This window comes from Alexandromys fortis, unplaced genomic scaffold, assembly GCF_014885135.2.
Source record: "Alexandromys fortis isolate MF-2015 unplaced genomic scaffold, M_Fortis_MF-2015_v1.1 scaffold_2_1_26212458, whole genome shotgun sequence".
NCBI classification, from domain to species: Eukaryota; Metazoa; Chordata; class Mammalia; order Rodentia; family Cricetidae; genus Alexandromys; species Alexandromys fortis.
Window position 1 is genome coordinate 457,639 of NW_026067930.1, and position 23,208 is coordinate 480,846.

The 23,208-nt window shown below is 51.8% G+C and overlaps 1 protein-coding gene across 2 annotated transcripts; it reads left to right on the top strand.

Annotated features, from left to right (window-relative positions):
• Positions 1–11,518: 11,518 nt before the first annotated feature.
• Positions 11,519–18,499, top strand: Mb (myoglobin). Of its 2 annotated transcripts, none has more exons than XM_050145250.1 (3): positions 11,519–11,667; positions 16,597–16,819; positions 17,919–18,499. In XM_050145250.1, the coding sequence occupies exons 1-3, from the start codon at positions 11,573–11,575 to the stop codon at positions 18,060–18,062; spliced, it is 462 nt and encodes a 153-aa protein (XP_050001207.1). In that variant the 5' UTR covers positions 11,519–11,572; the 3' UTR covers positions 18,063–18,499. The 2 variants fall into 2 exon arrangements, with proteins under 2 accessions (XP_050001207.1, XP_050001208.1); XM_050145251.1 differs by lacking the exon at positions 11,519–11,667 and adding an exon at positions 16,037–16,227.
• Positions 18,500–23,208: the final 4,709 nt, after the last annotated feature.

Here is a 23,208-nt window from a genome sequence, read left to right on the forward strand (position 1 = left end):
CGGAAGACAGAGAACACGCGGCATTCGCTCTCTGGGTCAGGGTTATCTCCTCAGGATGATCCTTTCTGGTGCCATCCATTTAGCTGAAAATTTCATGGTTCGTTTCTCTCTACAGCCGAACAATACTCCACTGTGCTTATTGTCACATTTCCGTTATCCGTGAATCTGTTGAAGGGCAGTTAGGTTTTCCTCATTTTTTTTATTTTTCCATTTCCTGACTGATGTAAATAGGGAGGCGGTGAACACGGCTGAGCAAGTACCTGTGGTGTAGGATATCTTTCTTTGGATGCGTGCCAGGGAGTTCTACCCCTGGGCTGTATGGCGGGTTTAGTTTTACTTTTTGAAGATTCTCCACACTGGTTTCCAGAGCGACAGATGTGCATTCTGCCCACGGTGACTGAAGGCGTCTCTTTCTCCACAATGTCGCCAGCGTTTGCGGTTGGCTGTTTGGCTGAGCTTAGGCCTTCTGAGTGGAGCGAGACGAAATCTCACAGCTGTTTCAGTTTGTATTTCTCTAATTGCTGAGGGTGCTGAACACATTTTGAGGTATTTTGTGGCCGTTTTTATTTCTTCTATTGAGGACTGTTTCGATCCCTAGCCCATTTTTAATGTCACATGTTTCCTTGTCTCTATGTTTTTAAGCCTTTGCATACCCTGGATGTTAATCCTTATTTGGACGTAAGGCCCAGTCAACAGGAGGAGAATCATGCCGGTTTTCCTGGAGCTACTGAGGCCGTGGACATTAGAAAAGAAGCTGTGATCACCATTTCGCTAGACCAGCATAACTCCTCTCTGCATTCTAAAGATTTCTTGTTTTGTTTTGTTTGTTTTTCAAGAAAGGATTTTTCTTTGTAGCCCTGGGAGCCCTAGAACTTGCTCCACAGACCAGGCTGGCCTTGAACCCAGAGATTCTCCTGCCTCTGCCTCCCTAGTGCTGGGATTAAAGGTGTGCACCACCACTGCCCGGTTCTACATCCTATATCTTACCCTTGTGCCCACAGATAAGTGTCGCTCCTACCCCTCATCAAGGAAGCCTCTCTCTACAGCACATGGAGACCATCACAGAAAACCGCAACTGATCACGATCCAAAGGTCAACCGATTGTGGGAAGCCAGCCCCAAAAGATACAGGTATATCACAGCTATGTCTTGGGGAACATCACAGAGGACCAGAAGTCTGCTGTGAAACAGTCCCTATGAGAAATGCTGCATATACAAGATCAGGACGATGGCCATATCACTGGAAACGTTTTTTTCAGGGTCCCAGCCCCCACAAAGAGCTGCAGCACATAATGGCTGCCGAGAGATAGAGAATTAGCCTGTTTCAAGAGCAGGCCTCGAAACCACACACACCAATAACATAAACAGACTCGGCAGGTTATGTTCACATACACCTGTGCATACACACACACGTATATGTAGGCAACAATGATAATAAAAGAAAAAAAAAAGCTCTCAACTTGAGAGTGGGGAGCGTAGGTTTCTAGAGGGCTGGAGGGAGGAAAGTTATGAAATGCTATTACAATTAAAAACATGTTTTAAAAATTAAAAGGCAAAAAATAAACTAGCTATACAAACCAAGCATTTAATGAAGACAAGTCATAAAGAAATTTATTTTAAAACAATCCTTTAGGGCTGGGAAGATGGCCCAGTGGTTAAGAGCTCTTGCTGTGCAGGCATTAGACTCTTTTTCAAATGCCCCCAGCACCCACAGAAAAGCCAGATGTGACTGACTATAGGTGTAACCTGTAACCCAGCATTGTGGAGGTGAAGACAGTGAGAGACTCAGCCGCCGAGAAATAAATGGGGGGTCATAGAACAGACCTCTGGCATCCTTCTCCAGCCTCTGTGCTCGGGTGAGCGGATGAGCACGCACATATGCGCAGACATACACACAAGTGCACAAGCACACGCATGCACAGACACACACACAAGCACACGCGCACACGCAAGTGCACACACACATGCGCAGACACACACAAGCACACACAAGCATGTGCAGACACATACACAAGCACACACACACAAGCACACGCACACACACATGCGCAGACACACACACACACACAGAAGCGCACACACGCAGAACCCAGTAGGTGTTTTTCTCAGTGCACTTCCTAATGAAAGAGAAATGAATAGACTCTTATGACACCCTATTATTTGGAATTTGGTGTCACCCACATCCAAGCTCTGTCCTAACCCACCAACCCAGATCTAGCTTTAGTCTTTGTGCTGGGATTACGTGAGCTAAAACATTTCAAAAAGATATCTGAAATAGAAGGGTTTATTGAGCCGTTTTAGATGTTTTCCAGAAAAAAAAATGACCCTAGGACAAGTGGGGAAGGTGTCTGCTGAGCCCAGAGACACAGACACACATAAACAAAAGAGACACAGACACACATAGACAAACACAGAGACACAGACACACATAGACAAACACACAGAGACACAGACACACATAGACAAACACAGAGACACAGACACACATAGACAAACACAGAGACACAGACACACATATACAAACACAGAGACACAGACACACAGACACACAGACACACATAGACAAACACAGAGGCACAGACACACATAGACAAACACACATAGACAAACACGCAGAGACATAGACACACATAGACATACACACAGAGACACAGACACACATAGACATACACACAGAAATATTCACATAGACGTGCACACACAATACACTATTCATGATGGCACTTGAGAATGAACACCTTTTAAAATTCTCATTTTACAGATGGTGGAAGAAATGAAGTGGTCACTCTTTCTCTTCATGGCAGAAATGTCTTAGAACAACATCGAAACCAGCCATGTGACTCCGGAGCCTCACAGCCCAGCTGAGCTGCCCTCATAGCTGCTCACACACACGCTAGAGCGACTTTTCCTCCACCACATTGGGAAGCCCAGGGAGCACGTTTCTCTCCGCAGCCCCCCGAGAGCTTCACACAGGGCCAGTTCTGCACCAGGTTCTTCCACCCGGGGCTAACCTCCCTCAGTACCCACGCTCCCTCCTGTTCTCAAACATCTCAGGCAACTGTCGCTCTGCCCACAAGCTGGGCACAGCCTGCCAGCCCTCCCATGGTTTCTGCCACAACATCTGCCTCACAAGAATTTGACTCTGAGACCCTGAGAGCCAGGAGTGTGTGTGACTCATCTTTTAACAACGTGGAATGCATTCCCGGCCAGGGGTGGTGAACACAGAATCTCAAGCATGCACCGCAGTGACATTTCTTCTTATTGCCACTAGATGGCAGCAGGCACCCCCGTTGCCAACCACTAGGAAAGACCTTTTCTCTCTGGCCCCGGACCCTGGATGGAATCCATACACTAAAATAAGCGTTCAGAACGCCCAGGCCTGGTTCTTATTAGTGCTGAGGGAGATGAGGCGGCGAAGTGAACTAAATCAGACCACCACTGAGCCTGAAAGTCCGGATGTGGAGCAGACGCCCTGGGCTCTGACATGCTTGCGGACCCTTAGCTCTGGGACTTTGAATAAAGTTCCTGACCTTTCTGTGGCCTCTGTTTCTTCAGGTGTGAGAGTGGGGACTCTAAAAGTGTTTGCCCCAAAGGAAGGGCTCTGGGAGGAGGGAGGGGGCAGCCATGGTGTACAGCAAGCGTGGTGTGTTTGTGGAATCTGTGTGTGGAATTCGCTGTGTAAGGCCATGTCTGGATGGAAGATCCTGCAGTTTGACTGCTTAGAGCCCTATGCTTATGGAGAGTTGGAGTGTTGCAGATCCAAGGCCAGCCTTACCTTGGGCTATCTTCCATATCCTTAGCCATTTATCACCCACCCCTCTATCTGAGCATAACATAGTCCTACTACCAAGTGAAACCGCTAGCTCCCCAAATCCCCACATCTAAGAATGTCTTCAGCTAGCCTTTGAAATCTAGGGGTTCCCAGGACATGCCTTGCTGGCCACCCTCACCAATGTGTTTGCTAAGTGCCTTAATTTATTATTTTTAGTTTGTTGTCTGACTATAAAAAGTTCACGTAGGACATGTGTGGTAGTGGATGTGTATAACTCAAGTGTTTGGTAGGTAGAGGCAGGAGAATGAGGAGTCCAGTGCTAGCCTGAGCTACAAGAGACCCCATCTCAAAAACAAGCAAGGAAACACATGCTTCACAAAATAGCCACTCCACGGTGAATAGTGTCACACCTACATATGTGCGTGTATGTATATGACATACATGCGAATGTGGATTGTGACATGAACCCATTCCCAATACTGCTCAGCTATGTTTGGCTCAGAGACAATGGTCCAACTTCTTCTGGAGCAAGAGCTGTGTTTTGCACTCCTGAGTCTATAATCCTGGCTCTGGTGTACTCGCAGAGTAAAAATGGGGTTCTACTAGTCTAGATTGGCTGCACCCCAAAACAGAGAGGTAAGAGGTCTAAGCCTGCATTGGAGCCTGGAAGGGGAAGGCAGGGTGTGACCAGGAAAGCAGAGGAATGGGCAAGCCCTGGGATGAGGGACTGCGGAGGGGGCCTGGATCATCCAGGTGACAGATCTTGGGGAGGTGGTAGAGGGTAAGAGGGAAGAAGGCTGGTGCCCTGGGCCACACCTGTTGACCGGAACAAGCAGATCCCGTGTCTCTGCCAGCCTCTCCAACAAGCTCCTAAGGGCCTTCGGGGAAGGAGAAGCCTGTGTGTAAACTGTATTTTTAGCTCCGTGTGCGTCTCCTGGACTCTGTGGGGCGCCTCCTTTGCTCTTAGTCTTGGCCACTGACTCAGGCTCCAGAGGCTATCTGGGGAAAAGGTTGGCATGGCCAGTATGACAATGACTGGGAGGTTCAGCCTCAACCGTGGTGGTGAGCCGATGAGAGGGGTCCCCCACCCCGTCAGGGTGTCCCAGTCCTGCCAACATCAGGTTTGTTGTCCCTGTGTCCTGGCCCGTGAACCAGGGAGGTGTCTGAGCTGAGGGAGGGAGAACTCAGGCGTAAGCCCTGCCCAGATCAAGGAGGAAAGAGGGAGGGGACCCAGGTTTTGGGAGCCAGAGTGCTCGCACACACCCTCCCCTGTCTGTGTCCTCAGTCCCAGGAGAGTCTGAAGGAGACATCTCTCGCCCTTGCAAGAGAAGCTTGTCAGTTACCCAAGGGCTATCAAATTCCCAGGTAGCTAGAGAAGTTTAGGGCCTTGAGTAAGGCCAGGTTTGCAGCTGCCGAGGTACGTCACTGCCCAGTGGGCACTGACAGACTGAACATGGAAGCCCGTCTTTTACCCCAGACTGAGGATCTGGCTGCCCTTGTCTGGTGTGGTGCTCAGAATCCTCGGAAGGTGTGGTCTGGACAAAAAAAAAAAAAAAAAAAAGTTAGATGAGTTTTTAGCCCCAGCCCCTCCCCTTGCTGTGTGAGACCCTGCAGGCCTTCTACAGCCCAGAAGCAAGCAGAGTCCAAGCAAGAGAGTGAGTAGCATGCAGGTGTCTTTAGGGTCAATAGAAAGTGTTCCTGTATCTCTGGGTCGTGTTCACTGACCTAGACGCCTTTGAGCAGCAGATGATGACACGGAGTGGGAACCTGGATGGGGCACTCTAAACAGTCTCTTTAGCGCCTAGACACCATGGCACTGTGATTCTAGATCTCTCCACCCCAGATGTCTATGCCTGGAATCTAGAAACCAAGTTCTTGTGTACCAAGAACTTTTTGTCCATGGATATTGAGACTCGAGATTCTGAAGGCTTGAGATGGGTTTTACTAGCCTCACAATTGGGGATGCAAACACTCTGGACCAGGTGGAGAGTGGGCTGACTGGTAGTTCAGCTTGTCCCATGCGTGTCTAGCAAACACGCGTGTGATAAGAGTGTGTAGAAATCAGGCTGTCGGGAGCTTTGCACACCAAGGTATCCTGGCCTCCTTACGGTGGGGCTGTAGCCTCCCAGCCTGGCCAGGGTACAGCTGTCACAGGGAGACTAGCAGGCATCAAACGGAGGGGCTGGCTCTGGATCTCCATAGCAACCGAGAGGCGGGCTCCGTTGTGGCAGTGTGTAAGTACACACAGTTGAACATTGTACTGACTGATATTGTGTGTCAACTTGACACAAGCTGGAGTCAGCAAAGGACGAGCTCCGGCTGAGGAAAAGCCTCGATGAGATCCAGCTGTAAGGCATTTTCTGCCATTCAGTGATCAAGGGGTGAGGGCCCAGCCCATGGTGGGTGGTGCCGTCCTGGGTTGTTGGCCCTGGGAGGACTGAGCAAGCCGACTGAGCAAGCCAGGAGAGGCAGCTCCCCTCCATGGTCTCTACGTCAGCTCCTGCCTCTGGGTTCCTGCCCTGTAGTTCCTGTCCTGACTTCCTTCAGTGAAGAACAGTGTAATACTGAAGTGTAAGCCTAATAAACCCTTTCCTCCCCAACTTGCTTTTTCGGTCATGGCTTTTCCTCACAGCAACAGAAACCCTAACAAAGACAGCATGCTTCCCCGAAAGCTTAACGATAAAGCTTTAAAAAATTCATCTACTTCAGAGCCAAAGGCTTCCCCGAGCAGATTGACTCATGGGACACCTGCCAAACTAGAGACAGCTTCCAGTTAAATACCTCAGCACCACTGAGGTTCTGATGACGGTTTAACTACCGGGGCTACCACCAGACAACTCTGGGAAGCTGGAGACAGAGCAGAGCTGGGTGATACTGCTGCCCCAATGAGCCCTGGTAGGCTAATCCCTGGGGGCTGCTCCTCAGGGACACACAACAAAGTGTGAGTCCCTCACAGTGTCCCACTGATGGAAGGAAGGACCTAGCTGCTGGTTCTAGCAGGTATATCAAGGAGGTGAGCGTGTGGCCTAGGTGGTCTGGCCAGCCTGGGATGGCAATTGGTCTCTTTCCTTCTGCCTTTTCCTCCTGACCCAGAACTCATCCCCTCAGAGATGCGGAGGGGTAAGAAGTGGAAGAGGGTCAGTTCCTCTAAGGCCAGCACTGACTGGGCCAGGGACAGAGAATGAACACAGAGACAGATAAATGACACATGGACTTTCACTCTGGAGCTGGTGTCTTCGAACCTGCTTCAGCAGCTTGGGCCTTGGTGGCCCGCAGCCTAGGCAGGCACCAGGCATGAGCAAGAATGGTTCTTGCCTTTCACTCCCTACAGTGGCTGCTGTTGCAGAAGGACACTGGCGGAAACCATGCCGTCACCTCTGGGAATATGGAGCTTGTTATGCAGGCCCCTTGGAGAATCCCACCCACCTGCCCAGGACCTGTAGGGGTGCCGCTCCTGCCCAGGACTGTGAAGGTGATGCTCCTGCCCAGAACTCTGGAGGTGATGCTCCTGAGCCTCAGGCTGCTCTAACTTCCGTTGTGCTTATTTCTATGATGATTCTTAGTTTGTCAGTTGTGATTGTGGCTGAGGTTGAGTTTACTGGGAACAAAAACTGATAATTTTTCTAAAGTTTCTTCAAGGAAATTAAGCCTTTTTGCAGTCTACCAGAAAAAACCAGTTCACCTGGTCGCCCCTGGCGGCCTTTGTAGTCACAGTTTCTTTCCTTTTTTTTTTTTTTTGTTTTTTGTTTTTTGTTTTTTTGAGACACGGTTTCTCTGTGTAGCTCTGACTGTCCAGACTGGCCTCTAACACAGAGATCTGCCTGCCTCTGCCTCCTGAGTGCTAGGATTTAGGGCGTGTACCACCACCACCCAGGTAGGAGACGATTTCTTAAAAAATGACGGTTAAAAACTTGTAAGGACATATAAGGAAAAGATAAAGGACGTGAAAGGTCAGACATCTGTCAGGTGCCAGGGCATAAATTTATTTCGTTTATTTCAGTGCCAAAATATCAATCTAGAGCTCCTAGCCCCTTGGGAGTAAAGGAACAGGTAGAAACTTCAGGAAGAATACAAACTTGGGCCCAAGAGCTAAGAGCCAGGCATTATAATCACTGTAATTCAGAGATTGTATAAAGAACAGGATTCAAGTGCTGCTCACACAAAGGTGATACGCAGGCCATTTAGAAATTTTCTTACACCTGTAGACAATGTTCTAGTTATGGATTCCTGCTCTCAGCTGACTACACAGATATCCGGGCATCCTACCATTAAAGACTAACCAGAGGGTCCGAGTGTCTCCCATTTCTCTAACCACGCTTGCTGCCAACCTGGGCACAGTACTAATAAGATGTGCCTGGCTAGTTATAATCATTTCGCTTACAATATAAAATTAATGCTTAGATACAGGGTAAAGGTCAGTTAGTGACGTCAAGGGAGCGGGGAAGAGAAAAGGGAACTAAACTGGGTAAATGTTAATGACTCTGGGAACATGGCTAACGAGGAGAAATGAATTGAAGCTGCCCATGCATGGACGCATTGGAACGTGTGTAAACAGAGACAGCTCAAGCCATTCGGGGCCATCTGTCTGAAAGACAACCAGTCGCCTGGCTCTTCATTTTCGCCAACTTCACACCTCCATCCTGCTGCTCAGAACCCAGCTGGGGCAGGACTCTGGCGTGCACACAGAGTCCTGCTGGAAGTGAGGACTCATGGGAATTGACCTGCGAGAGGGTGTAGGAACCAGGGTGGCCAAGAGCCCTTTGTTTTGGCATTCTTCCCCAGGGCCGGGCACGAGTTTCACACTTCTCCTGTTGTGTGTTCCCCTTGCCTGTCTGCCCCTAGCCACAGTCTGAGGGGAGATCTGACTGCAGAGTTAACAGCCCCAGCTGATCAGGTTGAGTCCTGTTATTGACGGCCCTGAGTCGGGTATCATCCCTGACCCCACCATCTGCAACCGGTGGTTGGTTTGAGGGGACCAATCGTATGCTCCCAGAACGTGGCTCCCCTCTCCCACCTCAGCGGGTCTCACTAGAGCAGGTTCCCTGAGGAGTGGTTCTCACCCTCCTGAATGCTGCATCCCTTTAACACAGTTCCTTATGTTGCAGTGACCCCCAACCATAAAGTGATTTTTGTTGCTACTTCATAACTATAATTTTGTTTCCGTTATGAATTGTAATATAAATATCCGTTATGCGGGATATCTGTCTGATGTCATTTGGTTCTGTGAGGGTTGTGAGCCATCTCTCTGAAGTACCATGGAGGTTGGGCAGCCACTCTTGACATACCCAGAGAAGACCCAGCATTGTCAGATGTATGTGGCCTCTTCTTTCTGAGCTAGACAGTGCCCCCGTCCTCATTTGGTAGTTGAATGGTAACCAGGGAGACACTTTAAAACCTGAAAAGCCACTGGGTGTGGTGCCACATGTCTTTAGTTCAAGCATTTGGGAGACAGATGAAGGCAAATGGTTGTGAGTTTGAGGCCATCTTGGGCTACATAAGACGTTCCGAGCCAGTCAGGTTTGTGCAGTGAGATCCTGTCTCAACCAAAGCAATACAAAAACTGGAACACCCTCATCTTTGTTAGGGCTTCTATTGGTGTAAAGAGACACCATGACTGTGGCAACTCTTTCAAAGGAAAACATTTAATTGAAGTGGTGGCTTATAGTTTCAGAGGTTTAGTCCATTATCATCACAACAGGGAGCGTGGCAGCGTGGATATATCTTGATCAGAAGGTAACAGTGGATTGGGACACCGAATGAGGCTTAAGCAAGAGACCCCAAAGCCCGCCCCCAAAGTGACACACTTCCTTCAACAAGACCACATCTCCTAACAGTGCCTCTCTCTGTGAGCTTATGGGGGCCAATTACATTCAAACTACCACAACCCTAAACAAACAAAAATGTCCGTGGGACCTCCATCACAGCACTGAGCAGCCTCCTTGGGGTGCTGTGAATTTCTTGGCCACAGGATGTGCTTGATTTTGTTTGGTCACCATGTGACTGAGTGACTGCCATACCATGTGTACTCTGTGACTGTTGGCTAGATGGTAGGTAAGTGATGAATGGGTATATGGAGGAAGGGGACATGAAGGGATGAGGGCTGATGGATGATGGATGGATGGATGGACGGACGGACAGACAGACAGACAGATAATGGATAATTGATGGGTAGAACATGGATGAAGGATGGATAGTGGATGGGTGGATGATAATAATGGATAAATTATGGGTAGATGGATGGATAATGGATGAAGATGGATGACGAATGTATTGATAGATGAGTAATGATTGGTTGGTGAATGATGTGTGGGGATAAATGGACAGATGGATGGATGGATGGATGGATGGATGGATGGATAATAGCTAATTGCTGACTGGCTGGCTAATGGACGGGTTGAAGGATGGGTAGCTGGACAGATAGATGGAAACTCTGCTCAGCCTCTGTCTTCCTTAGAAAGCCATCTATCTTTTATTCAACAGTATTTCATCAGCTCAAATTTGGTAGAGCGACCAGTGTGGGGCTCAAAAGATACATAGATAAATGAAGCAGACCCTCTGATACCCCATAAAATCAAAAAAAAATTTTTTTAATTTATTTTTATATTTGTTTAATGTATATGCACACAGAGAGAGAGAATTCAGAGGACAGCTTGCAGGAGTCTGTTCCCTTCTTCCACCGTGTGGGTCTGGAGGATGGGACTCAGATCCTCAGGCTGGCAGCAAGTACCTTTAATCACCGAACATCATCTCCGTAGCTCCTGAATAAGGCTTTTGAGAGCATGAGTTCGGACTCACTAAGATCAAATGCCAGCTGTGTTATTCATCCTGGGGCCCTTGTCAGTGTTTGCCTTGAGGACTCTTGGGGGCTTGCAAGAGCCAGGCAAAGAGAAGGGGGCCTGGGCCTGGCAGAATCTGGGAGCGCTGGCAGCTACCACCTTGCTAGAAATGCCACACGTGAGGCAGCAGGGGGAGCTGAGTGGTAGGAGGATCCCAAGGCAAGAAAAGGGGCTGAGGGCTTCGTGGAGCACGGTAGCACAACCTTCCAAAGGGAACAGGGAGCAGGCTCAGAGCTGGACCCAGACTCAGAGACTTGTCTGTGGTTCAGCAGCAAGTGCAGACCCACGGTGGCTCCTTTTTACCACTTCCGGCTCAGTTTGGAGTGACAGGAAGTAAGCGGAGGGCTTTATGTTGGCTTAGTGAGTACAATGGTTAGCCACCAAGGCCAAGGATCTGAAGATCCTTGGGTCTTTCTAAAAGGAAAGAAAGTTATCTTCTGACCTCTACAAACATGCTGTGGCACACACACACACAAATGTAGTAAAAAAGAAAAGCAGTCAGAAAGTGAGAGGAGACTTCTGGGGGTCAGGTGGATGCCTGTGCCCAAGCTTAGAAACATGGCAAGTCCCCTTGGGCAGCAGACAGGGAGAATTGACTTTCAGCTGCTGGCAGTGGCTTCTGGCAGTGGCTTCAGTGCCCTTTCGTGGGCTTGTGCAAGCCCAGACAGTGGCCTGGCTGGTTCCCGCTCCCCACCCCCTATTGCCCCAAGCTGTCCTAGCTCCCCACAATGGCACTTGCCTCAAAATAGCTGCCCATGTGAGGGCAGAGAAAGGCAGAGATTAGACCCCTGGGGGGTTGAGGAGGGTGGCAGGAGGAGCATGTGGTACCCAGTGATCCTGGCCAGAATAACGTCGTCGGGAAGGTATAAAAGCCCTCCAGGGCCAGGTGGCCTCAAACCACCACTGACAGCCGGCCCACACTCACTCCTTTCGGCTCACTCCTCTGGTCCTCTTCAGAAGCTGCCATGGGGCTCAGTGACGGGGAGTGGCAGCTGGTGCTGAATGCCTGGGGAAAGGTGGAGGCTGACCTTGCCGGCCATGGACAGGCTGTGCTCATCGGGTAAGAGGGAGAGACCCCCCATCCCGCCACCTGTCCCCTAAAGATTACCAGCGTATTGCTGCAAGGTGGAAGTTGGCAGGGTAGACCAGTTGGCTGCAATAAAGAGCTCAGATTTCACTTGATTCTAAGTGCTGGGGCCTGGACTGAGGAAAGGAAAAGGGGACCCATCCAGCCCAGCTGACGTCATCAGCTGGAACGAGCTTGAGCGCCGAGAAGAAGCTTATGGCAGACGGCCAGAATAATGAGGGCCGAGGGAGGGCTTGCCCACTCGTGAGAACTGGAAGCCTGCAGCAAGTGGTTGCCTTCTGCTGCAAGGATCTCCTAGATAAGCCCAGGAAACCCGAGATTCTGAGTCTGGGCAAGTGAAGGGTGCTGAGGCTTGTACGTGGGGCCTCACTTGCCATGCCTCACCCAGAGGCTGGGGCCCTTCCTTGGACTCTGGGCTTGGCTGGCTCAGAAGCCCAGTGGGATATTCATGAGTAATATTTTGGCTCTGGGAGGAGGTGGCCCTGTTGCTATCAGCCCCGACAATGTCCTTGAAGCTGTAGTTTGGAAATGAATTCCTTGCTACTTTTGATCCAGGGTGAGTCTTCCTCCTGATCCCAATGGTCTTGCATACTCCCTCAGCCCCTGTCCATTGCTAGCCCCTCGGCTTGGGGGCAAGGTCATCTGAGGTCAGAGCCCTTTGGGCAGCCATACTGGAAGGAGGCTGGGCAGCTGCTGGAACCCCTGGTTCTTCCTGCTTGTCTTTCTTCTCCAACTGCTCCCCCACCCCGCTTAGGTGCTGGGACTACAGGCCTGTTTGACTGGACTAACCCCTACCCCAAGTTAGCATCAGTCCTAGGCCATAGATTTCCTATTTGACCTTGGACAAGTTGTTTCCCTTCTCTGAGACCCCTGACCACTCTGAGCCCTGGGACTCAGAGTCTCTGTTCTCCTTTGCTGTGGACAGCAGGTTATTGGGGGCCAGAGTAGGTAGAAGAAAGTCTTGTAAGATCCCAAGGCTACCAGGCCCTGGGCAGTGACTTGGGGCTTTGAAGAAGACTTGGAGTATTGTATAATCAGAGAGATATACTTCCCTTCCCAGGGGAATAATGGAGGCCTGCCAGGACCCAGGGCCAGGTGGGACATGCTGCCCAGGGCTGCTGACCCTGAAAAGCCCCGAGTGCATGACATGTCTCAAACTTGGGTCATGGGGCCACACCAGCTATTCCAGCCTTCTCCGGTTGTGGGTGCAAGGAGGTGGCCTCCCAGGGAATCATGCCAACTCTCAGGGTAGCAAATGTCCCATGGACACTGGGCTCCTGGCCTGTCCCAGATACCAACCCCAGCCTCGTCTGCTGACCTCAGCAAGGTCATTTCTCTAAGTGCCCTAGCAGGCCTAAGCTGGAAACCACAGAGCTCTAGAACTAGGAGATCCAGCCGCTAGCAGAGCTGTGGGCTCCAGGTGGAAGGGGCTGGCTGCCCCAAAGCCTCAGCTCTTCCTGTCTGGATCTTTTCTGGTTCATTCAAACCTGCATTCTTCTTCTTCTTCTTCTTCTTCTTCTTCTTCTTCTTCTTCTTCTTCTTCTTCTTCTTCTTCTTCTTCTTCTTCTTCTTCTTCTTCTTCTTCTTCTTTTTTGGCTTTTAAGATTTTCTTACTTGGTTTGAGTATTTTGCCTGCATGTTTGGATGTGCATTACATGCATGCAGTGCCCAAGGAGGCCAGAAGAGGGCGCTGGATCCCTGGAACTGCAGATGCTTGTGAGCCACCACACATGGGAACTGAACCCCATTCCTCTGGGAGAGCAGCAAGTGCTCTTACCTGCTGAGCCATCTCCCCAACCCCTATGATGTCATTTTTGTTAGGGAAAGGATTTAGGAGCCAAGAAAGATTTGGAAACAACTTCTAGGGAAGCAACATCTCACATAATTCCAGAACCGACTCACAGAGTCTGAACCAGCCCATGTCAGTGCCATGGCGCCCCTAAGAAAGACTCCAGGTGGTGATAATGGTGGCGAAGCTGGAGATGTAGAGGATGAGGGAGTCTCACAGACAAGCCCCTGTGTCAAGAACACCTTTACGAGCTCATGTATTACATCTAACCGAGAGGTTTGGCATCTTGTCCCAAATCACATAGGCAGTAAGAATATGGGTGGGATACAAATCCAGGCTACTTGGCTGGAGTCCATGCTCTTGGTGACCCTCCTAGCTACCACCCCACGTGCTCCTAGGCTGGACTCTGATTGGGCGGCAGTGTAGAGGCCAACAGAGAGGCAGCCTCCCTTCCCTGACCAGCCTGTTCTCTGAGCCTGGCCACCTGGAAACAGGATGAAGAAAGGAACCCCAAAGTCAAGGAAATTCAAGGGCATGGGCTCTGGGCCACTACAGGGACTCCACCTGTGGAGTTCAGGGTTCAGAGAACCATGTGACTATATGGGGCCTGTACCTCTCCTCCTGCAAAGTGAGCAAGCCTCGTCCTCTTCTGCCTAGGGCTGGGGGAGGGGGAGGCTGGGGTAAGCCTTCTAGAAATCACCTAAACAACCATATTGGTTTGCATTCAATGAGCCAAGACTCAGAAAGGATGAGTGAATATTTCGGCATCACACAGGACTCTGGGATGAAGCCAGAACTAGAATGCAGTATCTCTAAAAGCCTAAAGCCTCAAGTCCCTGTTGTTGCTCTCCTCGGCCCCATCCAGCCTGGTGACCTTGGGCTCACCGGTGGGTGTCAGGCTACCCATCTGTCAGCGGGAACTCAAGGATCATTGTCGCTAGATAATAATAGTCAGAGACCCTGGACAAGGTGCCAGAGACGAGCTGTCAGTGACGCACACGGCTGTGGATGGGCTCCCGGGGTGTGGCTGGGACACAACCACGGTTGGGGACAGACCCGCCAATCGTCACGGCACCAGCTTGTGTGCCTGGCTCTCCACACACATGAAGAACAGACTTGTGTGTCTGAGTGTATGTGCTTCTGCAAGCATGTGTGGTGTGTGGAGGGGGTGGGTTCGTATGTTACCGTTTACAAACAGGATGCCTTTGTGTGACCATGATAGGGCTCAAGTGGTCACCCAGAAGGTGTAGGGGGAAAGCCCTGCAGGACGTTCAGGCTTCCTGTGCCTCCATTTCTACAGCTGTTGCTTGCTAACATCAGGCTCTCTTAGCGGGTGCTGCGGTGATGGCTGCCTCCCTGCAGAGAAAGTAGTGATTCGTGTGCATTCCTGAGTCCATGCAGCTGGAATGGGCACATCAGGGGCCCCTGTGGTCAACAGAGCTGATGACTGACACACAGCGAAGTGCTTGAGTCGGTGGGAAGGCCTGTCTGCGATGCATGACCACGGGTGAGGAAGAGGGGCATAGACTGGGTGACCCCGGTGGCTGCATCAGGCACCCATCCACTAGGGACATGGGACTATCCCCGCTGTGGGACATCGCGCCCTTATTGTCCTGCACTGAAGGGGTTATGCACTGAGAGGCAGAGCCCCCACGCTCCCTCTGCTGGTTGTGCACTAAACCCCTCAGTTCCTCCTCTGTGGCCTGATGCAATGGCAGACTCTGCTTCAGGTGTACTGTGGGGATTCGGTAAATTTGCAGGTAAAACCCGTAGTGTTTTACACGGGTGTGTCCTCTGTGCAAACCGCAGGCGGCGCTCGTGCTCGTGCTCAAAACTCGAGCCACAACCAACCCTCGCTGTGGTCCTAACCGGACTGGCAGGCCTGGAAGGGGAACTGGAACGGGGAGGAGCACCAGCATCCCCACACACCCTGGCCCCATTGGTCCCACGGGGAAATGGGGCACCACGAGAGAAGAGCTGGGGCATCAGCAGACCACAAACTCGGGGGACTGTGGAGGGAAGTGACTCTTCAGTAGCCAGACCTAGCTCTTGGGTTGGCTGAAGCAACTTGGTGTCCTGGTTACAGGAGACCCTCCCCATGGGACCGTTGGGCAGGGGCCATGGGGACCAGGTGCTTCCCACACGGCTTGATACACAAAGAGGAACGTACGTGCTCATAGACACGGTATCAGGATAACGCAGAGCCTGGGTAGCCAAGGTCACCCTGATAAACACATCAGGGTGGGGCTCTAGGGGGGACCGGATGAGAATTCTATTACTGTCCAGGCTCCAGTTTTGAGATCTGATACCCACTTGTTGTGACCCAGGGCAGGCCAGTGCCTTTGACGGTGTTTCGTTTGTCCCCAAGTGAATCAGGGATTGGCCTCATCTGGGAAGGGCAGTGGTCCTTGCAGCCCTCACCGTCTTCCTAGAGCAGGGCGTGGGTCCCCGACTGGGAGAGGCCAGAGCTCCCAGGGTGGCAGGCAGGAGCAGCTATGGCCTTTGGCGGGTCACTTTGCCATCATCCTTAGAAAAGCAGTGAGGGAGGTTCTGAAGTCTACGCTGGGATAGGGGGTGTCTCACAGTCAGCCAGAGGTCATAGACCGGGGTAGCCTTCTGAGTCACCCAGATCCAGCGGCTGCCTGGCTTCTCTGAACACCAGCCCTGAGATCCTGCTGGGGACCTTCCATTTCAGAGTCCCATCCCTGTCTATAAAATAGGAAGCGCGTGGAAGACAAGGAAGGGTAGGTGTGAGCCCCGCATAGAGCTGACATACGGATGCTGAGCCCCAGCACACCCCACTCTCTGGGTAATAGAGAAAATGGGATGAGGATGCAGAGACGTCACTGCCCTTGCCCTCTCAGTGACCAGGGGAAGAAGAGGGTGACGGTACCGATGATAACAGAACAGCAGGCATTTATCCCGCATGCACTGCGCCCGACACTCAGTGGGTTTGACCCGTTAGATCAGGTCATGTCACCTCCATCCATAGGGAATACTGAAGCAGGGAGAGGTGTGGCGCATTGGCCCAGGCCACACAACCGGGAAGAACACAGCAGGAGTCTAGTCCTTCAGACTCTACCCCTCTCACTCCGTCCCTCCTGGTCCCCTAGGCTGTTTAAGGCTCACCCTGAGACCCTGGATAAGTTTGAAAAGTTCAAGAACCTGAAGTCCGAGGATGATATGAAGGGCTCGGAGGACCTGAAGAAGCATGGCTGCACTGTGCTCACAGCCCTGGGTAGCATCCTGAAAAAGAAGGGACAGCATGCTGCAGAGATCCAGCCTCTGGCCCAGTCACACGCCACCAAGCACAAGATCCCCGTCAAGTACCTGGAGGTAGGTGGCCACAGCGCAGGGTAGTCTCCGAAGGCATATATCTAAACCCCAGCTCAGTAGCTCTATGGGAGTGGCCTGGTTGCTCCCCACTAAAGCACCCACTAGACATATGGGGAAACTGAGGCACAGACTGCTCATGCAAGTCACAGAGGCAGGATTCCCACTTGGGAGCCAAGGGTACTTCTGTTTTCCAGTGCATGCCTGCCCCCACTCCATGGTGGTCCAGCAAGCAGTTGTACTGTGACCTGGAGAGAAGCCAGGCAAGGAGTCCCCAGGGGTCCTCTCAGTCCCCATTTTGGAGCTGGAGTCCCAGGGCAGAACGGGGTCAGACATAGGACTCTCCCCACTCCCTGATGGTGGGCTTGGTTCTGCAGACCCAAGCCCCACTGTCTTTGCTGTATCTGTGAGTTGTGGGGCAGACTTAACAGGGGTGTGTTTACAAAGGAGCCCTGTGCTCCTTTGTGTCCCTGTGTCCCTCGGTGCCTCCTTCTGCTGTGTCCCACTCCCATGTCTGCTTTGTCACTTGCACATGAGGGCCTTGTGGAAATGATCAAAACAGGAGTTGCACCCCACTTCTGAGCTAGCAGGGGCCTGTCCACAGTCCCTGGGACCAACCGTAGCTCATTGTAAATGATGAGCAGCTGGTAAATCTGCTGCATGACCTCAACCAGGCCACTTGGTCGTCTCCTCAGTAAAACGCCACCACTTGCTTGGTATGAGCTCTCATGGGCTGGCTGCTGGGTGGGCACGCATCCTGAGCTCCAGAGGTGAAGTGCGGGGGGGGGGGCTCAAGTAACACCACCTGGGTTCAAGTGCCCTTCCTGGCTGTGACTTCAGGGTGTGCTATGTAGCTGAAGTCTCTGACACACCTGTCTGCCTTAGTTTCCCCATCTACAAAGCAGGGATGGTGGTCGTGCCTGCCTCCTATTGGTAGGGGCCTTAAAGGAATTGGCTCACTATGATCGCACCGAAGGGCACCTGGGACATCATAAGGGCCCAGGAAACGGCTCTGGAATAAAGAGGAGGACAGTGGGTGGGCACCCTCAGCTCCTGGCTGGCTCAGCCCCTTGACTTGCCCCCTCTTGTCCCCTCCTTGCAGTTTATCTCAGAAGTCATCATCGACGTTCTGAAGAGCAAACATTCCGACTTTGGAGCAGACGCTCAGGGCGCCTTGGGGAAGGCCCTGGAGCTGTTCCGGAATGACATTGCCGCCAAGTACAAGGAACTGGGCTTCCAGGGATAAGCAGCCTGCTCCCACTGCCCGGCCCTCCAAGCTGGGACCCAGTGCCATGTAGCAAGTAGAGTGTGCAGTGTCCTAGGTTAGCAGAGAGCAGGAGAGGAGAACGCAGCATGGCGTCCAGGCAACTCACCCACACTCCTGGGAACAGGGCTCCAGGTGGTACCACCTGGGACCCGGAGGTGCAAAGAGGCCTCTGCTTCTTCAGTTCTGTTAGGTCATGCTCAGTCCTCCTGTTACCTAAGTCCCAACCCACTTCCTTTCAGGAAAATCCCTCTTCCCACTGGCACATTTGATCCCAAATCCAACTCACTGACGACCAGACCCTGACTTCCGGTTGAGGTGGAGGGTTGCTTAGCAGGAGTGGAGGGTAGAAGGGAGGCCACAGGCATCTGGACGTCTCCTGCCACTCAAGTTCCCACTGACCCACCTTGTTTCAATAAAATACCCTGAAACTCCTTATTTATTGTCTCTGCATGGTGCTTTTAGCCCGTCTAGCAAGGGAAACACCCACAAGCATCCCGGGAAGAAACGGGAAGGTGTGTTCTGGGATTGCAGGCAGACAGAGAGGATGCTGGACAAGCCCCTTTCACCAGTCACCTCTCAATGGCAGGCACACACCGGGCTACAGCGGAGACGTGGGTTTCTTCTCCCCTCCTGTGTTTGGGTAGTATCTCCCAGCTGTCTGTCCTCTTTATGGCCAGAAGGTCAGCAGCTGCCACTGTTGGCTGCGGGCCCTGTCCTGGGGTCAGAGTCCCTGTTGCCTTCCAGGCCACTGTTTGGATCTCAGCTCTGCTACTTCCTGGCTGGGTGACCTTCTCACATTTCCTCGGCTGTTGGATCCACAGTGACATCTCCCCCCTGTGGCCTGCCCTGGGCACCTGGCACTGATCCCCACATTGCCAAGGTCAACTGGTCCTGCTTGCATTGCCACCGATTGGAGCCCAGATAGGGGCCCTTCCTTCCCTGTCCCTGCACGATGGAACGTATGAGCCTCACCAAGGACCCTGGAGCAGGCCTGTTCCTGGGGCTGATACAGTCAGAGCCCAATCAGCCAGGCTCAGCCACCAGTGCTCAGAAGGCTGAATAGACAGATAGTAACACGGAAAAGTAGAGAAAGGAGAGTTATTCAGTGTGGTCACACCTCGGAAAGAGGAACAGAGAGGCTCGGGGGCACCTCAAGTCAATCTCCAGGGTCCTAATATGAGGTGAGGTTAAAATACAGGGCCAGAGATACGCGTAGCTGATCAGTCCTGGTCCGTGTGTGGTCTTGCCCAGCACTGTTGTCTCCTCTCCTCTGTCCTGCAAGGGCTCTGACAGTTGTCTGAACTGTGAGAAATTTCTTCCTGGGAGACAGAGCACCTCCTCTGACTGCACAAAACTTCAACTTTTTCTTTCTTGACATGAGATCCCAACTTGGGGAGTCCATTGTTTCAAAGAGAGGGATGTCTCTCAGTACCTTGTGACCTGAATTTGACCCACGAGAAGATGGCAGAAGAGATCCAGCTCCATGAATTTATTCTCTGACTTCCACCATGGATCCATGTGTGCACATCTGTGCGTGTGTGCGCACACACACACACACTCACATACACACACATCAAGCATGCACGCACAATAGTAATAATGATTCATAATAATAATGATGTCTTCATTCCTCTGTGTGGCTATGCCTTTTCCTTATAGAAATTCCCTTGACTTTCAGACAATAGGCCTGTCCTGACATGTGATCTTCCTAGGAGCCGAAGGAGCTGCTCCTCCCCACCCCCCTGCTCTTAGCCATCCGTCAGCATTCCTGTCAGGGACACTCCTGGCTCCCAGTTGTTAAATGAGCAGGAGGAAGCACAGGCTGCGGAGGAATGCCAGGTATTTGTCATTTGCTCTGCATTCATCCGGCAAATCATGTCAAAGCCGGAGGTAAAAATAGAAGTACGTTAAGAGCTCCGCGTGCACACGCGCCGGTTGCTTTTGTCACGCTCGCTCGGCTGAGTGTCTGCTCTGAGGCCTCGTGGCGCCAGGGGCAGACACTCGCTTCAGTTTATTTGAGGATTCTCTTCAGCCCCAGCCAAGCTTTGGCAGAGCCCACATGCTGAGTCTTGGTATGTGAGGGCAGAGGCGGCAGTTTGATTTCAGCTAGATCCTGGTATTGTCCTTGGGGCCACGGTACCCCCAGCTGCTCCTGAAAGCCCCTCCTGGAGTTGAGGCATGGATCCCCTCTGTACTCGGGCCTCACAGACCCATCCAGGTTTTGTTGTCTCCTCCAGGCTGCAGGTGTGCCTTCTGCACGGTGCCGCACAAAGGCAGCTTCTGAGGCCTGGGTCTCAGCTCTACGAACCAAGCTATGGCCACAGAGAGAGAATGTATTTTCCTAATCCACACGGGGTGCTCTGTGATCTGGAGCTGACCCTGAGCAGAACCCCTTTTTCTGGGAACCCTGCAATCTTGCTTATGTTCCAGTCTGTGTCCAGAGTGTTTCAGAGAGGGGTTTCTCACCCCAAGTGGCAGAGAGTCCTATGAGTTATTCCAGCCTTCGCCTGCCTGCAATCCTCCTGGCTCTAGAGGGACCCAAGCTTCCCACCCACGCACTCAGGCAAAGATATGGGTTGTATCTTGTTTGTTTTCAGCAGCCACGGCCTTCCCTGAGGCGTGAGCACAAACATTTTATAGTCTGATAAGGTGTGGGCCAAAAAAAATAAAAGCAGTTCCTGAGGTCAACACCCACTAGTGTCCAAAACACACTGTCCCACTGGGGCAAGTTAGCCTATTTCAGCGTCCTGAATGCTGGGATTAAGTGTGTCTGCCACCGCATCCAGCTGTTTTTTGCTTTGTTTCAAATCTGGAATTACTACAGTAGTGAGATGGAATGGATTCGTGACACAAAGGCCACCATGCTTCCCGAAACAGAAGCTGCGATTACTGATGTCCCCTGTAGGACAACAGTGTGTTTTTGCTCCACAAGTAGCCCGTGGCACATCCGTTCAGCTTGGAGCACCGATGTGTGTGCCCTGATGTGAGCTTGACTTGTAAACTGGAAGCTCTGATTGTGAGCTCTGTGGCTCTCTGTGTGTCTGCCTATGCGTCCGTCTGTCTGAGCCCGTGCATCTGCACATGCTCACATGTGACGGTAGAAAGGGCTGCCCACCCCCGTCCCCACCAGCTAGCAGGGGACTGTGGACCTAGTGAGCTATGACATGGGATTATCTGGGGCTTTCAACACCGAAGATTGAGTCAGGTGAGAGGGGGTGGGACCCAGGGAAGCGGTGGGCATCTCTGGTTCCACTGAGCAGTGAGTGGTAAGCCAACCAGTGTCCATGCGGAAACTCTGCACCAGATATCCCCCAAAATAAGCCAACTGGGTTAGTCTACAGAAATGGTTAAACTCAGGGCCTGACTGGTGTGTGTTTCGGGGCAGGATTAAATTTTTCTGGGAGTGTTTTGCAGTAGTAATGGGGGAGCCAGGCATGAGGAGTGAAAGGCATTTCCAAAATGTTTATTTAGTCTAACCTGTTGGTTCTTCCAATAGCTCTGTGAGTGGAATATGGCCATGATCGCCATCAGCACACATGGTATTTCTATGTGCCACTTGGGCAGGCTATGGTGTCCCATATCAGAGTCAAGCACCATTCTTGATGTTGCTGTGGAGAGGAATTTAACATTTAAATCAAGAGATGTTGCAAGAGGCAGAAGACCTCCGTGCTGATGGTGGGCCTTGTCCCATATGCTAAGAGTCACCACTAAGAAAGGAATTCTGTGCCCGGGGACTGTGTGACTCTCTCCTGGACCTCCAACCCTGCAGACTTCACCTGCACCAGTCCCAGTACCCGGTCCCTACTCTAAACCTCTTTCTCTACATCCTTTTGGTCTGGGACTCTGATAACCTTAACGGTACAACTGCCATTCCTGGTGTACAGATGACGGGGACACAGGTACAGTTAAAGAAGGAGCTCACTGTGCACACACACGAGATCACCCAGCTAAGAAGTAGCAGAGTAGCATTGGTACCCAGAACTTCAGCTTGCAATGAGTGGTGTGTAGTGTCATGGCATGGTCCCAGAGGGAAGGTTACATGTGTGTACATGTGTATGTTTGCACAGCCTGCCCCTACGCTCTCGGCTCCCTGGGTGTTCTAAGCCCAGAGCTCACTAGCCCACCAGCTGAAACCAGACGCCAAATCCTACTCTGAGTGTTTGCAGTCAGGCCAGGCTTGCGAGTCTAGGGCGACATCCAGCCTTCAGTGGTAGCCAGGTCCCACCCAGGTCACTCACCTCTCGCCTGACTGAGGCATGTTGATGGAGGCAGCTGGGGGACTCTCCTGAGCCAAATGACCTGGGGCGAGTTGTTCTACCCCTCCGTGCCTCAGTCTCCCCTCTTGAAGTGCAACAATAATTTTCTTATTATTAACGTTTTGGGGGGCTCAGAAGAGCTGAAGTAGCTTGCAGGCCTACAATACACCTGGAAGTGCTCGTTCTTGTCACTGCCACCAGAACACAGGTCGGAGGGCATTCTGACCAGGGTGGTGGCAGGAGTTGACTTCTCCCAACCTTCCTTCCTCTCCAGCCAAGTGCAAGGGATCACCGAGGAGGAGATGAACAGTCCGGTAAGCCCCTATCCATCGTGTTCCTAGATCTCCCAGAGGCAATGTGGCACAGCCAGGTCTACCGCCCCTTGTCCAGATCCAAGGGGACAGAGCATCAGATGAGAGGAAGCGGGTGACAGGGGCAGTGAGGGGACATGAAGGATAGGTTCAGATCAGGTCCATACTGAGAAGAAATGATCAGAAGAGCTCTGCCCACTGCTCTCAGCAGCCCCAGGTCAGGGAGCTGCGACCCCAGTGTCTGTACAGCAGAGTTAGGCTGTCTTTGGGGGTTGCCTAGCTCTGACTGTATGGTCGGGGATACAGACACTCTCAGTTTCTGTCTCTCTGAGTGCCTCATCCCACGGGCAGGCATGTCGGCCTCTGAACTCCTGACTCTCTGTCTTGGTTTCTGGCTTCTCTCTCGCCCTCCAGTCCCATAAAGTCTCCTGGACTCCGTAACGGTTGAACGTGGAGAGAAAGGTTCACAAGCATGAGGTGGGTTGGGGGCTGTGGCCCTGTGGCTACTACACAGTGCCTCCTGGCTCTTGGAAGGGCCGAACGGCTCAAGGTCAGAAG

Bases quoted from the DNA above. Each gene is read 5' to 3' on its own strand.
- Mb (XM_050145250.1), top strand. From the start codon at position 11,573: ATGGGGCTCAGTGACGGGGAGTGGCAGCTGGTGCTGAATGCCTGGGGA. The intron at 11,668-16,596 runs GTAAGAGGGAGA...CTGGTCCCCTAG, and splicing joins GGACAGGCTGTGCTCATCGG to GCTGTTTAAGGCTCACCCTG. The intron at 16,820-17,918 runs GTAGGTGGCCAC...CCCTCCTTGCAG, and splicing joins TCCCCGTCAAGTACCTGGAG to TTTATCTCAGAAGTCATCAT.